General features: G+C 39.9%; 1 protein-coding gene across 1 annotated transcript in view; it reads left to right on the plus strand.

Moving 5' to 3' along the window:
• The first annotated feature begins 2,047 nt into the window (after positions 1 to 2,047).
• Positions 2,048 to 19,037, plus strand: part of phlpp1 (PH domain and leucine rich repeat protein phosphatase 1) — a 48,660-nt gene continuing 31,670 nt past the window's right edge. The window contains exon 1 of the mRNA XM_081373737.1: positions 2,048 to 3,342. Coding sequence (XP_081229863.1) covers positions 2,172 to 3,342 — 1,171 coding nt within the window. The 5' untranslated portion in view covers positions 2,048 to 2,171. The remainder of the gene's footprint in view (positions 3,343 to 19,037) is intronic.

Below are 19,037 nucleotides of genomic sequence, written 5' to 3' on the forward strand. Positions count from 1 at the left end.
GATCGGTTGATGTGCGTTTTACCATTGCTAAGAAAAATTCCCGCTCCTCCGTGAGAGATGCGAGACCCGGCGCGTCTCAGTAATGACGCCACCGGCCTCGCGCTGTTCTCCCGCGGCCGTCAGCCTCGTCCTGCTCGCCACAGTAAACATGATGAATGAATGGCGACTGTAGAACGCAAAAGCCGAATCCCGGACATTTTGGACGATCTCTAAATCCCTCGCAAACTCATCACGTAGGCTAGCTTTGTTGTTTACAACTGCGCACTCTTACCGGTAGGCGTGGCCCCCTAAGGCAGCGAAGCAAGTGCATTCTGGGAGTTGTTGTCTTTCATCCACATAAGCCAAAAATACATTTTCTGGCTTTTCTCAGTCTAGAAAGCTCCAAATTCAAAAATTTCTTCACATTTCTTCTACTTAAATTACCTATTTTAAATACACATTCATCTTCCCAGAGGTGAAGTATCCCTTTAAAAAGTTTCCTGTCAGACTATCGTGTCAAAATATACGTCATTATATGAAGTATGTATGATTTTAAGACATTTACGTAAGGATGTCAAGTTATTTTGGTGTCTAGAGTAACTTTTTCAAAAATCATTCATTTAATTTATTGTAATTTAATAATGACCTCACCTCTAAAAAATATCGTTGTTCTTTGCCGCGGAATAGATATGTGCGCGCGCAGTCACATGCTCAGCTCCAGTTGTGCGCGCGATGTTGAAGAGAGCTCAGTTTTTTTTTTTTTTTTTCATAATTTTATTATTTTATATATTATTATATGAATTAAAATTATATAATACTATATATTAAATACAAATGTTAATACATTTTAGAATAAACTTTAATTTATTACTACAAATAATTAACTGAATAATGCTTTCAGTGTTTTGCTTTTTGCTAGCATGTTTTTTTTCACTAGCTTGCATCAGTGGCATACTTCAATCTTCCATTATTTGTATTTTATTTTGTTGTTAGATATGGTTTTTCGATGGTTATGTAACTAGTCCGTATTTTGAACTTGACGTCTGTGACTCTGTGTGATCGATAGAGGGCAGTAAAACACTTCTGCTGCAGCTCTGCTTGAAATGGCGAATCTAAATCCAGTTCACGCACTTATCCTTCACTTTGTATTCATCAAAAACAACATACATCAACTGAAAGCACTCGCAACAATCATAGACTGTTAAAATAAAAGCGACCACAATCACTTTGATTTTTAAATATGCAGAAAGAATACATTGTTACTTTTTTTTTTATGTGATAAATCTGGTTATGTGTTCATCTTACTAAATATAGTGTTACTGTAGTTTAACTGATGACTGCGACTGATTTATATTTTAGAAACATAAACGGATGAACACGAATGACTGTGACGCACCAATAAAAACACACGCCGCAGCGCATCACGGGAAATGGAGTTGTATATCGAAGATATGCACATCCACTTACTTGCAGAGTTTACTAATATTTCTCTTCCCCCCAAAAATAAAGGGTGACAGCGAGTCAGCGACATTATAAATTTAGTGTCCCAACGTGAAAATTAAGTTGAAAAATAATCAAATATGTTCATGTTTGAATGAGTTCAAAATAGTGATGTTACAAAATATAAGCTTCATGGGCGTTAACTGTTTCTATTCTCGCGAGATTTAAGTGGAGTGTGGCGTCTCCACGCTCTTTTTATTTATTACTGCACAATAAGCAGTGATGCTGTGAGAACGAATGAGAAAATGGTTTAAAACAAACGCACACAGCTTCTGAATACAACCAGTTCCAGCCTACTCGCTAGTTTCACATCACATCTCTGGAGTGTCAGCCTGAGGACGTGAACTCTCGCGATGGTTTACCATTCCTTCGAGCTTACAGAGACTTCCTGTTTTTCATTTTTTTTATCATCCAAAGAACAGCACAGAACTACTACATGTCGATATAAATTACAGGCTATGATTAAAAAACAACAACGTTTATCCTCCGCTTTCGTTACAGCATTCAGGGCGACGTGAATTCTCGCGTATTTCTCGCGCGCATCTCGCGAGATGCGCGTCATTCGCTTTCAGACTCCATGATCTGATCCCGAGCGGAGCGGCGCGATCATAACTGCGTGTTCCGCGCGCGTTCAGGAGCGTCGTGCGGCGCTCACATCTTCGCTCAAATGGACTAGGAATGATCTTGTGAGGATGGAGAGCGTTAAACTGAAGAAGAGCAGTGCTCTGAGTGTGGCCTTGAGAAGCACAGCAGATGAAGAAGATGATGAAGGCCAGAGAACATCGAACCAGACGAGCTCAGACCAGCCCAGGACCAGAAGCCAGAGCCCAGCTGAGCTCAACATGGTAAACAAAGCCTGTAAAGGCAGCTCCAGTCTGCTGCTGAGGAAGAGAAGGGTGAAGAGGCACGTTTCGGGTATAAACTCATCTCACAGCCGAAGTCTGGACCGACAGACGCTGCTGAGACACCGAGCCAGTCCTCAACTACAGCTGTCAGACCGCCAGTGGGTCCGCCAGGACCTGCGCCGGGGCTCCATCCACATTCACGACCGGCTGCTGGCGTGGTCTCACCCGGCCCGGCCCGTTCTGTGCACCGTGGACAGCACCGCGGCCGAGATAGCCCAGCGTCTGCAACAGGCCGGCGGCAAAACGTGCTCGGTCCTGAGGCTGAACGCTAAAAGCTACCCGTCCACCGACGTGAACGGGAACTGCGATGGAGAGTGCCCGCTCCGGCACCTTCACACCGGGACCGAGAGCCTCCCGGATCAGCCCGGTGACCGGTTACGCCTCCTGCTCCTGGAGAAGGACCATCCGTACCACCCGCAGGAATACGACATCTACACGCCCTCGGAGGCCAGCGTGGACCGCTCGTCCCCTCAGGACGAGGACTCCCTGAAGAGGTTTGCGGGGTCCGATGTGGAGACCAGCAGTGCTTGTGACGAGCTGAGCTCCGGGGCCCGGTTCAGCCAGCACCGGGACTCGCTCAGCGACGACATGATCCTGGGCACGGATGCGTCTGCGTTCGACAGCAGCGCCGCCGAGGGCCTGGACACGTACGGGAGCTCCTCGGACGAGCTGGAGCTGGACTGTCCCACGGAGCCCGTCCTGCCGGGGCCCGTGACCAGTGACCCACCGCCTGCTCTCGGGCACAGTCCGGGGTCAGCGGGCACACCGCCCGATTCGGACTCCGGCCCGGCCCTGTATGTTCAGCTGCACGGCGAGGCCGCCCGGCGCCTGGGCCCCGACGAGAGGCCCCTACAGATCCAGAATGATTTTCTCTTTAAACTGGGATTTAAGGACCCGTGGCGGGTCCAGGAGGAGGGGATGAACACTGAGCTGGGATCTCTCCTGCGCTTCTACGCAGGTAAATGTACTACTACTACTACTTCATGTTTACGGCCTGTGTGAGAGAGTCGTGAGAGAGTCACATCGTCCTCCATCCACACATGAAGAGTTTGCTGTCAGCTGATGTGTGTGTTCATGGAAACGACCCCTGAATTTAGAGTAGAAACAGCGACTGTGGCTCATGTACACAAGTCTCTGCGTGTTGACGCAGGCGAGATCGGTTCACCTTCTCTGTGAATGAGAAGCCACAGTCTGCTGTTAGTTAAGTGACAAATCCCTTTCAAACTTCCTAGAGAAATGTATCGCCCAAAGTAGTAGTTGTCATTGAGTTGCATCTGTCGATTTGGGAAAAGGTGTCAGCTAAATGAATATTGTGGCGAGCATCTAAGAAGGGTTTTAGTTCAAAGAGGGATTTGCAGACTTTGGCAGCTTGGCACAAATCTGAGGTTCTGTCAGTCCAGAGGAGACACACGTGAGACACGGCTTTATCTCAGGAGGAGCAGTTTCAGTTGTTAGAGAGATCTTTATTTGTGATTGGAATGGCTTTGAATGACTCCTTATACACATTTTTTTTTACTTTGCATATTGCACAAGCTTGTTTTAGAAACACTGAATACACGTGCATGCAGAAGATTTGACTCGGGAGATGAGCTCGCTGACACTGAGTTCACGTGACGTCACGGTCAAGCAGTCGTTATATGACACGTGCATGTCAAAAATAGTGCTACAACCCTTTAATTATTTACTTACTTCAGAAACGCATGTTACAAATGAATGACTGGTCACACTTTATATTAGGTGTCTCTTTAACTATTATGACTGACAAAAAATGTTATGCACAATGTGCTTATTGTGTTGTATTGCAAAACACTTGCTGCTATTGCGACGGGTTAGGAACAGGGATAGGCTAATGGGGCAAGGAAAGATTTTTTACAGAAATCAGTTACATGCTGGTATTTTTTATACAGTACAATGTAAAACATGAATACACACATTACATTTAATCAAATGATTAGTTTAGGGCCCTGTTTACACCTGGTATTAAGATGCGTTTTGGTTGATCGGATCACAAGTAGACGAGTGAGACGCATTCCTGTTTACACCTGATGTTTTTATCCCTCTCTTTTGTCCTCTTTCTACCACTTCTGACTGATTTCTCCGAGGGGAGGGTCTATGGGCGGGTGAATGTATGGGCTTTTTCAGATCTTTCCATCTAGTGGACGAAGTAAGCTTGAAATAAGCTAAAATGTACATGTGAACGTGAAAGGAGAAAACAGAAAAACATACGGCGAGCAGCAGCTTTCGTTTCTGCTCTGACAGCCACATGACCAGCCGAACGCTGTGTGTGTGTGTGTTAGAAATCAGGAATGGTGAGAGAACATTGTTTGGTACGTTTTTCGTCCTGAAAGCTTCGGTCTTCAGAGAAAGTTTAAACCCGTCTGGCTTCCCATAATGTTTACGCATTAGGTCAGTTGGCGTAGAGTAGATGGTCATTTGTGGCTGTTTGAACACATTCGACCACATGAGCGTTTACTCTACGAAAGCAGTCCGGGCGAATGAGTTTTTGACTCCCTCTGGAAGTGGTCGAAAGTGGACGAGCTCAAAACGCTTTAGACCCCGTTTACTCCTGTATTTAGCGTCGTTCACTTCTGATCCAATCGACCAAAACGCATCTTAATACCAGGTGTAAACAGGGCCTGAATGTTACTATATAATAGTTAAAGGCACTCAATATAATTTTGGACCGAACAACCTTGCAAATGTAACCTTGCTGAAGTGTTTACGAACTTTAAAAACACATGCTGTAAAGTTAGCATGAGTTGATGTGTTGTCACTGCCGAACATGACCCTGCAGTAGCTGTCTTTAAAACTTCAACAGCCGTAAGAAGAACAACATGAATTCACAATGATTCTCCATGTTTAAGTTCCCATGGATCTCTCTCTCTCTCTCTCTCTCTCTCTCTCTCTCTCTCTCTCTCTCTCTCTCTCTCTCTCTCTCTCTCTCTCTCTCTCTCTCTCTCTCTCTCTCTCTCTCTCTCTCTCTCTCTCTCTCTCTCTCTCTCTCTCTCGCCCTCTCTCTCGTTGGTAATAAACATGGCAGCGTTCTCTGCTCCCACGGATGCACATGACATGGCCACAAAACCATTGTGAGCCGCTCTTGTCGTTTGGACGGCGCTCTTGTTCCGGTCTGTTCATTATCATTGAAATGAAAGGCTGAATGCTGTGTTGGTGCAGTGAAGGGTGAAGAGAGAGGGGCTGGGGATATTTAGATGCTATTCACCCGGCCTGTTCTTGGCTCGCGCTCCCTTCACCGTCTCACGCCAGCGTCCATTGGCCCGTCGGCCAACAGTGGGGCTTCAGGAAGCGCTTTCATTCACGCCGCTGAGAAAAACAGGCTGTGAGGAACACGCATGGGGGAAGGAAAGGGTTGTGGGAGCAGGAGTGGATCTTAGCAACTGTTGTCTTAGGGTTAAGAGCTGATTTAATATGAGCTGCAGACTTTTACAGTGTTGAGCAGAGACTACACTTTAACCCTATAAAGCCCACTGTGTCGTATTTGATCCGCACGTTTCTAAGGCCTCTAAATGATCAAAACGTTGCTGAAGAACCTGTTGCACACATTCTGCTGCTTCATGCCCTCTGTCGTCTGATTTGATAGTTTATACGCTTTTAGCAAGTAAAAGGCATTTTAGTTTAACTCTAAAAATGAAATGTCCGCCACTTTCAGTCTTTTTGCTGTGAAATCTTTTTTTTTTTTTTTTTTAGTTTTTTATAAAGCAAAGATAAGAATAACTTTGATGTTGTGATTTCAAGATGAACACTTACTGGACTGAAGCAACTTATAGCTTTACTTGAAGATCAATACATCATTTTTCAAACATCCCCCTGGCTTTTGAGGAACGTTCATTTGTTCATCTCTCAATCGCTGTTGTATTGCATTGCATTGCATTATAAGTTTGGAAACTATAGAGCTTTGATCATAAACCTGATTTATTTACATATCATCTTACTAATACATATTATTGGGAACTTTTTATGTAAGTAGCCTGTTCAATTTCACAAAATGACCAAATGAAATGGTGGAGAAAAAAAACTCTAGCTTGAAAAAAGCTACATTTTAATTTCTTGCTTGTGCTTGGCACCATATTTTTGCATAATAACTCTATGAAATTAAGAACATTTAAGTGTGCGGGCATGGAAAAGGTATGATAGTCGATAATGATAACGATAATCTCTGTTGAGCCTGACGTAAAGGTTTGTATTGGACTGGGATCTTGGCAGATGTTGGCTGGATTAGAGCTGCGGCGCTCATGTGATGAGGATTAATGGCCGGTCACCTGATCAGACCCATCAATCATCAGGCAGTGTAACGGACAGTGTTTCCTCCAGTGCTTTCCTCATTCCTGGCTTTGGTTCAGAGGTGTCCGAAGGCTCGTTCCCTCCCCCGTCTGAAGGCATGTGAAGTATGTACTCAGACTCTTCGGGAATGTCAGGCATGTCCGGCTCACTGAAGTGTGTATTACATCAGTCTAAGTAACTTTTTATCCTGCAGATCTGTCAAAAAATTAATGATATGATAAATGACTGATTCTTCTGTGGCCTAGAGTTTATCAAGCTCTTGTTTGATTGAAGAAATATACAGTATCAACATGAAGTGGATCAAAACCTTTCATCAGAGTTTGACATTAATTCAGAACTAAACCTGTTCTTGTCTCAGGACAACTTAGATTAACTTTTTTTTTATCCACTTCAAATGCTGATACTGTATTTGATCATAAGGTGCTGTTTTATGAGCCCAAGAACAGGAAACAATTGTTTCCTGAAGGCTAATTTGTATTTCACTGAGCTGAATGGTCTTAAAGTCGTGTCATGGTTTCTTTGAGATATGACTGATAAAGCAGAAGCGCCGTCAGGATTTTTGTCAACCTGTAAAGCAACTTTGTTAGATTATTTAACATATAATATCTAAGGGCTCCGAACCAGTTCAAGAAATGGAAACGAATGAGATTTTTACAGGAACATAAACAAAAAACGAAATGAAGTTTAATTGTTCTTAACAGAAACACTTATTTGAAAGTTAAAACTTTGTGTCGCGTGACTTGCGTCACTTGACGCTCACATTCTGTTGCCAATGGGTGCATATGCAAAACTATTGTTTTGATAAATAGTTTATAAAGTCGTGGGGCAGCGCTGACGAGAAGTTTCTGTGCATGTGAATGTTGTGCGCATATCACATGTGTGTGCAAGAGTGGTAGAGCGTGCTTTCCATAGATAGTGAAACATCATCCCGATGAATTTAACAGGTTATTGACTGTTTTCCAGCTTGTTATCTGGTTTAATTAAATCCACCAGCTTCGTGATAGGTTGTTATGTGGTGCGCCCCTATGGAGCCGGGCCTGCTTTACTAATGTTTCAGGAAGTTACAAACCAAAACATGGCGCAAAGCATCATGTGTTTACGGTTTACACGTGTGTCGTGCGAATATACTTGTTGTATTCTGCTAGTTGAGTCCTTTTCAATGATATATGACACAAGTCTGTTTTTACAGATCACATTTTTATGAAAAGCAGTTATTTTTTCACGTGATGAAAATCGAGCCTTACTAATGTGTCAGCAAATTTAAAAGCACTTGTTAAAGTGATGGTCATATTCCCTATATTCACTGTAAAGCCAAGCTTATTGTTAAGGATTAATCGATTAAGTGATCGTCAATTTAAACAATGTTCTATCTATCTTTATAAAACGGATAGTTCCAGTCCTTGATTCTGATTGGTTGAGCCGCGTTCGAAGCCGTTGTAAATGACTCAACAAACACACACCTGTGACCGCATTACTGCGCAACTGCCGTTTGTGATGCTTTGTTGCTGCATGTGTTGCTTAGCAACCTCTTTGGAACTACATTGTTTGGCGGAGGAATAAATGTGTTATAATGTTATATTTTTTGTTGCTGGTGTTTATTTTATGAATAAAATAAAATATTAGAATGAATATTTTTATGGAATAACCGTTTTACTAAAGCAATAAGCCCCTTGAAGCCGTGTTTTACAGTGGATTACGGTGGACTCCGCTCCGCGTCGTGCCTAACAACACCCCTGAGCTGTTCTAAATCCACTGTAAAACACGACTTCAAGGGGCTTCTTTCTTTCTTTCTTTCTTTCTTTCTTTCTTTCTTTCTTTCTTTCTTTCTTTCTTTCTTTCTTTCTTTCTTTCTTTCTTTCTTTCTTTCTTTCTTTCTTTCTTTCTTTCTTTCTTTCTTTATCTTCAAAATTCTAGCTTTAAACTTAGTTCACACAGAATGCATTTTTCTACTTTTCCATTGTTTTTCAATGTAAAAAGACGCTAGCTAGACGGACTCGCGTCTCGCATCTTTTGCAGCATCTCCCGCATGACACTGCGTCATAAAAAAGCGGTGCTCCCAAAAGAAGGTCATTTTTTTTAAAACACACCTCGAGACCTTTCGTTCCCCCCACCGCCCCCCCCCCCCCACTCCACTGCCTGCCTTCAAACTTTAAGATTATAAAACTTCTTCCAACTTTTTGACAGCATTTGTCTTGACAAATTTTTTAAAGCTGGTTCTTGATTTATTTTTGCAGTATTTTTTTGACATATTTAATTGGTATCTCTCTGTCGCGGTCTCTTCACCAACACATACTCAATCTGTCTGTTACGTAACTGTGCTAGTCTCCTGATGAACATCTCGACCCACTCAGGCACGTGTGTGTCATGTACACACACTGTGTCATCCTGCTCTTTAACACTCTCACGCATCTCATTTTCTGCACACACAAGGTTTTTTTTTTTTTTTTTTGCAGTGTGTGTGTTCACTCTTCACCACTCCTAATATGCGTGACTAATTTCCGAGTATGGGTTGCCAGTAGCGACTGCTGCAGTGTTTCATGAGTCAGTACAGTACAGACATTTACAGTGCGTCTCATAAAAAGGTTGTAGGTTGTTCTGAGCTCCAGCGGCTTGATTTGCTCTCTTGAATCCTGTTGTGTAGCATTAATGTGACTGCGCTACAGGAGATTTCACTCACTCTCTCTATAATAATGAAAACACACTCCTTACACCTTATATTTACAACTTTACTTCACCATAAACTAAAAAATCCAAATTAGCTGTAATATGAAAGAACTTTCACTTAAGATAAAACTAAGAACATTTTGTTACTCAATATTTTATTTAGTTTACTTACTATAACAACTTTGAAAGACCTTTATATTTATTGTGATTGTCTTTTTAAAGCATGCATTATCTTTTCTGTTTCGTACTAGCAAGAAAGGGGGAAAAACACCAGCAAAAATTCATAGAACCCACAATAATTAATAATAAATTAATAAAATAGCCTGCATCAACACTCTGCTGTCAAGCCAGAATCATTTCTTTTAATGGTTAAAGTGTTGCTTCATTATGATCAGTGTGCTGGTGAAGCTCTGCAGTCGAGGCTCAGATGGTGTGTGTGTGTGTGTGTGTGTGTGTGTGTGACTGCTGAGCATCTGGATCCAGATGAGATTTCAGGAGATTCAGCAGCATCTGTGACTGTGCTGAGCTGTCTGTGAGAAACTCTAGAGGACACGACGTGTGTCTGCGGGATCTGAAGCCACTGGGTGTCATCAATATAAATGCACTGTAATTGCGACTGTCCTCGTACAGCCATCACACCACCTCTGAAGCTTAACCTTAGTTCAGGCATAATTGTTTTAGTGCCTTTTCCCCTATCACATATTTTAGTAATCATCATAAATTATAATTTAGTTTAGATCTTTGCTCAAAAAGAGCAAATACACAAAATGTCTGAAATGAAATACGCATTCATTTGATGCAATATTTACATTTAAAATTCATTAAATATGAGTTAGTCACTTGATGTGACTACATGCATGTGAGTGTATTTATATATATACAAAATAATTATACACCGTACACACACATATATTATGTAAACACAAACTTTTATTTTGGATAATCACGATTAATTGTTTCACAGCCCTAAAAGCGCACATCAGCGGACACAGATCAGGACAGGTGTCTGAAGTTATAACCGAATGTAAAGGGTATTTGACATTCTGTGACGAAGCAGACGAGAGCCAGTGAGCGTTTGATATCACTGCCGTAAATTGTGTTGTAAAGCTTCCTGGGGCAGCAATTTTTGAGTTTGTAATGAACGCAGGATTTGACGTTTGTAGTCGCTGCTGAGAATGGAAAGGAAGGTCGCTGAATAAAGACTCGAATTTGGGTCTGTTCCTCGCACACATATGGATTCTAGAGCCGGATGCACACTGTGCGATTTTATAAAAGTCCTTTACGATTGTTGCTTGTCAGACTGAACAAACATGATCCTCGCTGTAAGTCATTTCACACTAGCCGCGTTTCCATTACCCTTCAAATTGCACAAATTGAAATTGTGAATTGAAAATACACCCATTGGAAACACATCAATTTCGCAAAAAAGTTTTTACGCTCGCATGACGTGCTTTTTAGGCAATTCGAAAAATAAATATTTTGCAAAACTGCAATGGAAACAGTTTTTGCACATTTACAGTCACCTGACGTAGAAGGCGCTGTATGTTTGGACAGAATACGAGACAGAGTTCTTTATTAAATTCATAAAAGACAAAATAATGACTGAAATACTGGATTCTAAACCTCAAAGAAATGCCACAATCAAGACCTCGAAGCAGAAATGAGTGAGAAACACCTTTCTTCGCCATTAATGATTGGATAACACGCATATGTCTCCTTCCATTAATAATAATAATGTCTAGTGCGGTGGCTGTGATATATAAACCTACCAATGTCCGTTGCCATGATTTTTGGAATGACTTATCGTGAGAGGAAAAAATTACGTTTTAGTCGCATAACATCGGTTAATGTAAAAGACGTAATTTCGCAATCTTTTTTTATCTATATTTAGAAAAAAACGCAAAAGTTTTGCAGTTACAGTAACGCGCCTACTGTAAGATCTCAGTTGTCATTGATGTCAGACTGTACGACAGTCAAGAGCTATGAGCTGCATTACACGCGGATTGAAATGGTGGCGACAAAGAAATCTCTAACGTTAATTTTGGTCATGAAATTGTCTTAAAAAAAAACAAAAGACAATTTGACGGTCATCGTAGGAAAAGTCACACTGTCAAATCTTCTGACGCTGATCGCAGCGGTCATTAATCGGCTGTCTGTGAACACGTCAAACTAACGATCAAACACAGGAATCTTTTATAGGTTTTGCAAATTTGGTCTCAGACGGCCAAATCGTGGCCAAAATCGTACAGTATGAAGTGAACCCGGCTTAAAGATGTGGATTACAGCGCACACTGAGAAAATGCCTTTTGGGTCCCATGGCAAACAAAATAAATATTACACATTAAACAATAACACCCTCATGTCATTCCTAACCCGTAAGACCTTCGTTCATCTTCAACACAAATCGAATTCAACAATTTCTTCTCGTCTGTGTCAGTCTGCTGCAGAACTCGATGCACTGTATTTACAATGGAAGCTGCGTAGGAGATCTGATACAGACAAGAAGAAATTGTTGAATAAAGTCTATTTTTGTTTGTTTTTTTGCGCACGAAAAATATTAGCTAAATAGTCGCTATTTTAACGATGTCTTTACTACCTTTCTGGGCCTTGAAAGTCCAGAATGCCACGAATTTAATATGGAAAAATAACGATTCGTACACATTTGTAAGTCTAAAAGTTGTACATACGTAAATAATTTCCGTTTTAGTGCTGTCAATATTGTACGTTTCAGTGTGTATGAAAGTATTTTAAATACGTAAAAATACAAAAGAATACTAATGAGATCACGTGGCACTCTCAGACATCAGACAAACTGGTTGACCATTACTAAATATGTGAAAACAGAAACACTATAGGCACAGCAAGCATGTCTTTTAACTTGTCAAGTAGGCTATATTCGCTTTTTAGATAGAGCTGCTTATCTGAACTCAGTCTGTTTATCTTGGTACAGTGATATGAATATGGCGGCACTTTACTGGACCAATCCTGACCTTTAACCGCTGCACTTCATCCTATATCATATTCACAGTGTGAAACAATTTAGGAACCATCAAACAACCAATCATAAACCGGACAGTCCTCACCTGATTAAATGTTCATTCAAATCGAGAGTCATGTGAGTTGCAGTCTTGTTCATTTCTGTCTTTGCATCGTTTGTCATTTTATTGGCCATCTGCAATCCTTCATTTAGAATCACTTTCTAAAGATTAGAAAGTTTAATAACTGAACTTTATCAGTCCCATATCAGACACTGTTATGAGCTTGCGACTGATCTGCATGCATAAAATGTCCTACCCTTCATCATAACCTCAACAAATTTCCTAATTTCATTTAATAATAGTCTGTCAATCCAGTTAGTGTTTTACTTTCTGCTGCCGCTGTTCAGGCAGAGTTACAACATATAGGACCTAATACACATCATTATCACATCTTAGATATAGTTACATAATAAATCGTTTTTTGCACATATTTCTTCTCAGTAATAATACAGTACAGTATTTTTGGTAATATCAAGTTACAGCAGTGTGGTTGATGAAACTAGGATCTGTGTTGCAAGCACTGAAGTCACATATTGCAGAAGATCTGACTCTACTTACGCAGTGAATCCTCTGGACAGACGACACTGTCGCTCTGAACATCTAGATCTTTCTGAAGAGAGTCTTGAACTAGCAGGACTTTCATTAGTCTTCATTAGTCTTCTGGTGGCGGGATGTCCTTTGACTCTTGAGTTTGAAGCATAGCTGCGAGTGGAAACGGTGAACTCATCTAAATGAGCTGAAACCAGACAGCGCTTGCTTTAAATTAGCGTTTGTTTCATGTTTTATTAAGGGATCACCTCACAAAAGTGCCACAAAGACTCAAAGAACGAAAGACTCTATTGAGTTCTTACTCAATAGAGTGGTCCAGGGATGACGTGTTTTTGTAGGCCAAAACCCAGAAACGAGTTAGCATTTTAGCACTACCTGAAGTCAGTGGGTTTCTTGACTGAGTTTTTGGATAAATGCTTTTGAAATAAGGTCTGTGATGAACAACACAAGCTCAAGATATTTTCACATTTTATTCTACAATATAAAATACATATCATGCGGACATATCATTTCTTCATTTGTAAAAGCAGCGTTATAGTACATTTGCTCTGGAACAAGTAATTGATAGCCTGGCAAGCCAGACCTACATCAAGATGTTAGGTCTGGCAACTCACCATAGACACGGCTCAATCCGAGGGGCGTGATAAACGTCTGTCTTTCAAATTCCCTCTGCACGCAATAGGACAGCGCTACAACCAACCAGAGCGTTTTCCCAACAGTGGAGCTAACGTTAGTTGATAGATTCAACTTTTGCCATATCTGGCCGGCAAAACTACGAACACATCTTCCTTTTTTTAAGAATGACTTAAGTGCCGTTCTACGCTCTTTTCTCAAAGAAAAACCTAACTCCAAGTCCTCCAGAGTCGCGGACAAAGCCGATTCGAAAGATGTTCGCCAGCAGCAGCCGTCATTCTTTGTTTTCAAGTGGCAGGTAACCGTCGCAACTCTGTCGTCATCATGTTAAGCCTGCCCCGCCCTCTCTATACACGACGTGATTGGCCTGACCCAATTTAGGTTTTTGCAGCTTGAAAGTCAATGGAGAGTTGCTAGACTGCCCTGGCTGCAAAATACATTTTGCTGCCGCTAGGGTGCGTCTAGATTTCTAGGCTAAGTAATTGATGAATAAGACCAAAGATTGCCCCTTTGATATACCCAAAATTAATTCTACCTCATGTTTAAACACTGTAAGGAAGGACTGGCCGAGATTAGCCTAGTTGATCTCTATGTTAGATCATTGTAGTCACAGACATATTTGATGCATAATCAGAGGCGTTTGCGATTCCGCTACTTGGTACCGAAGTCTGTACTTTTGACAACACTACTGTGCGGCTTCATGAGCGCTCAATGGCCGCTGACGGCCTGGAGCTCAATCTCCAAAAACGTCGAAAGAAATTGTCAAATATGCACTATGTTTATAGTATAAGTCACCTATTTGAGGTCTAAACTACATTCTTGCCTAAAAAACTCTACATACTGGATGTACATTATCCCGCTTATTACACGGCTACTTGCCACATGAGTAAATAATTAGACACGAAATATTGATCTGAGTCTAAATATTTTATTAGGTCTTTAAACGCAGAGCTTCCGCGGAGAGAGCAGTTACTAGCGCGGCAAGTTCAAACTAGACGGACATTTGTATTTTAACATTTTAAAATCGTACCTGTTTGTTATCCAATAATCCATCAGTGTACAAAATGGCAGCAGCTGCGTTTGAATGAAACAAGAGAGAGCGAGTCCACGATACTGGATGGCATAATTAAATAACTGTACACAAAATATTGATTCGACTGTGTTTTAATATTTTATTAGCTCACCAAACGCAAAACTTCCACAAAGAAAAACCATTGCTAGGATGAGGCTCATTACCCGGATGAGCCTGTGTTTCTGTTCTCAGCGGTTGTTATCTGGGAAAACACACCGCTGGATGGAGCGATTGACCAATCAGAATCAAGTATTCCACAAATGTTATAGAATACGGTTCACGCTTGTGAAAAACAAAACGCTGTATGAGTGCAACCGTATTAAGCGGCGCTGCCATACGAACCTTTAGCATCTGCTCCAGAGTTTTGTTTTGTGTGAAACATGACAGGGATGAACATAAACAGGGCGTAATCGACGTGACCGATTTGGTTGACCCGTCATTCCAGTCCTACTTTTTAAGTCAACACATCTACAGTATATCATTCCCTGTTAGATGTTACAGCATTTAACATGTTTTTTTAACGTTTATGATTTATAATGTATGTGAATTCACTTTGAGACCTTTGCGCGCACGTGTGATGTTATAATTAAACAGCGATGCTTTCTGTCGGTTGTGTTCATTCAGAGATGCGCAGTGTGTGTCAGAGAGAGCTGTTTACAGGCTATGGGCCGTCCAGTGTGTATGGCAGTAAATGCCCAATAATTCATTATTCATAACAACATGCTTTTAGATTTTTTTTGTTTGTTTTAAATGATTAAATTAGTTGTAAATTAAATAATTTTAATTATTAACACAAAAAAATTAATAATATATTGCTAATATAAGGCCTTGTTCACGCGACAACTTTCATTCTGTCCTGAGCATAACAGAGACGTTCACCTCAGAGAACAGATTTTCTGAGTTTTATAGGCCTTGTGTTTTGTTTTGTGATCTCATTCATGCTTGTGGTCGCAGTGAACTGGGTGTGAAACTGCTGTGCACACATGAATGACACAGAAGTGCAACGGTCAAGGTCAAGATTTTAACTTTAGAATGAATTAGAATAGAATAAATTAACACTTTTGGTTTGTTTTTTGCTAAATCCTTCCACATGCCTTCAGAACACTTGGAATATACAGACCGAGTTGCATAAGATTATATATTATATACTTTCTTAAAGTTTACTTTGAGGAAGGTCACCATTCATTGTCTGCGTGAGCAGGACATGTTTTATTTCTCCTTTTCTGTTCTGAAATGAAAAGAAGGCTTTTGAACAACATTTCATTTGAGTGTAGACAATCCCATACACAGAAAAATAAGTGAATAGAAGCCATTGTTTGCTAATAATATTGCTGTATCACTGGTTTACAGGGGTATTCATTCATTTTATGGGTTTGAAACTGCGTAGAGGATGCTTTGAGTTTTAAATGATTGTATTATGAAGCTCGTGTAGCACAACTTGTTCATTCTTTTATCAGTAGTGCCTATTAGTCTGAGGTTGTTTCCATGCTGTTGGTTAACAGGTTTGACCTCATACACTTAATTAAATTGTTGTTGATTTCTTTTGCATATTAATTTTTGGTTACACTTTATTTCAAAGATCCTCTTTAGACATTCTTCTAACTTTAAGTAGCTTTGCAACTACATGTCAACAAACTCTCATTAGAGTACTTATTGTACTAACCCTTACCATTACCTAACAAAGTTACTTCTAGTCAGTATAATGTCTGTTGGGGAGCATAAGAATAAAGTGTTAGCGGATATTAAGCAGACAGTCTACTAATACTCTACTGACTGCTAGTTGACTTGTATTTGCAAAGTTACGTACAGTATAGTTAGTAAAATGTCTACAGTGGACTATCAAAATACATTTTTACCAGGGTTTTTTTTTATATATTGCAAAGAAGAAACAGCACTGCATTTAAAATAAAAATAACATAAGGAAAGGGAAGGGCGAAGTAAACAAAGAGGTTAACAAGGGAAACATCAGTCTGCAAGAAAGAGAAGGTTATAGTGTTTAAGAAATGTGTGATTCTTACTATTATTTATGAGTTTAAGAGATTTTACAGTTTAGAAATTGTCAGCAAGAAAGATTTGACAACTTTTGTTCTTGTGATTGAAAAAATTTGCAGTGCAAAATGAAGAAATTCGCAATAAGTTCAACAACATAGTTACTGTCGGAAAAATAAATATCTTTCAGTGAATAGATTACTTTTAAAAAGGGGGATCAAATTGAATTGATATTGTCAGGTAGTATTGTTAGATTGGATGACATAATCTGAATTTGCCATACGCTAACTTTTATTTAACTGAGCTCAGCTCAGTGTTTGTCTTTTTATTGTGCGAATTTAGTGACAGACTGTGAAAATGTGATCATAAGTTTACTGTGTTTCACTTGCATTCTGAATCTCATTGACTTGAGCAACTGTTTGGTTGAAATTATGCTTCCTCTGATAATAATATCAAGATATATCTAAAATCTCATCCAAAGAATCAACAGTATGGAGGCATCGGCTCTAAGATGCTTTGACAAGTGCTGAAAATGGTTAGATTGATCTGCGTTGGTGAGCCGAAGCTCTCCAGAACGTGTCACTCACAGTCACGAGCCTTTTAAACTCCTGAAAGAAATTATTCAGGAGTTTCTAGCCCCAATATGTCATACAGGCGGTTTCTCCGGTGCATTAGAGCGCACCAGCAGAACGTGGACAAATATAGCCTGGACACACACCCTCTTCTGCTTTGTGCCGGATACCCAGAGCTCTGGATCTGCCTAACCACTCAAAACAGGATGAGGCGTGTAAAAGCAGAGCCATGGCAAACTCGGAGTCATCCATAGGGCTGGGAGACAAGTGAGTGGGACGTCCCGTTCACTGCGGCCTGGAATGAGTCACTGTCAGCAATGCAGAAAATTCATATGAATTCTGTTATGTGGGACTCACTTTATCGACCGGGTCAATCTGCTTTCAAACATCTTGATATATCGGCAAACATATCGGCATCGGCCGATAATATGTTCATTTTTAATGTTATCTGATCGCCCCAAAAAGTCAATTTTATATATATATATATATATATATATATATATATATATATATATATATATATATATATATATATATATATATATATATATATATATATATTATAAAAGCCCGATAAATAATGGATTATTTCCTTCAGCTGAGACGCTTCGGATGTTCAACATGATGGTTTTGAATTTCTTGAAATATAATTGAAATCCATTTTGAAAAGAAAAAATACAAAGTGCAACATGTGCAGCGCAGTCATATAGGCCTACGTAAAATCATAATGAGAACATTTCTGTAAAAGAATGTCATTTTGTGCAGATTTAAGTTGTATTAATATGTTTATTTTGTATAAATATCTGATTAATTTCATATAGGATGTTTCGTTGAGTTAAATAACCTGCTCTTTAGTTTACAGGTGTTTATTGAGCTCTTCAGCGAAATCAAAGATTCAGCCTAAATTCAGTATGTTCATCATATAAAACGATCGTGTCTCTTCAGAAAATTTGGACTAAACCGCTTAATACATATAGATTATTTTTACGATCTCTTTATGAACTTGTTGAAGCATCAAAGTGGTAGTTGAGTAGCTGTCAGTGGAGGGACAGAAAGCTCTCAGATTTCATAAAAAAGATCTTCATTTGTGTTCGAAGATGAATGAAAGTCTTACAGGTTTGGAACGATGTGAGGGTGAGAAATACATTTTTTGGTGAACTAACCCTTTAAAGTGTAATATACCTGCCAGTTCTGTTATCTGTAATGTAATAAAATGTAATTTCATTTTAATACTAACTTTTCATTTTACTTTTTTAATGCAAACTGAAAAAAATGTGTTTACTGTAAATGTTTAAGTACTGTATTATTTACTTATGATCTGATTAATAGCATTCAAAAATGAACTAATTTCATTTATTTAATATAATACATTTTCAAATAGTTACATTTAAAAACTAAATAATTACAAAAGTTTTTGCCATGTACCAAAATTGTTGCGATTTGAACTGAAATGTGACTAGTATTAGGACCGACTGCTGAAATGTTGGTACCGTGACGAGTGTCAACCCTAGTTCAGGGTGAATGTCAGTCAGAGACGAGCAGGAAGGGCTGTGGTTTCCTTTCGGCCATGGAAAGAGAAAACACGCCTAAATCATGCTTAAGATCCATGTGAGGTCTCTCTCTCTCTCTCTCTATCTCTCTGTCTCTCTCTCTCTCTCTGTCTCTCTCTCTCTGTCTCTCTCTATCTCTCTATCTCTCTCTCTCTATCTCTCTCTCTGTCTGTAATTCTCTTATTTCCTTCACTGTAACAGGTCACTAGAGATAACACTGTAACTAAAGCTTTTGAGAGATTATTATCTGATCAAGTAGCTGGTCATTTTTTTAACAACAACAATAG

Source organism: Scardinius erythrophthalmus (genome assembly GCF_964197995.2).
Source record: "Scardinius erythrophthalmus genome assembly, chromosome: 9".
Lineage (NCBI taxonomy): Eukaryota > Metazoa > Chordata > Actinopteri > Cypriniformes > Leuciscidae > Scardinius > Scardinius erythrophthalmus.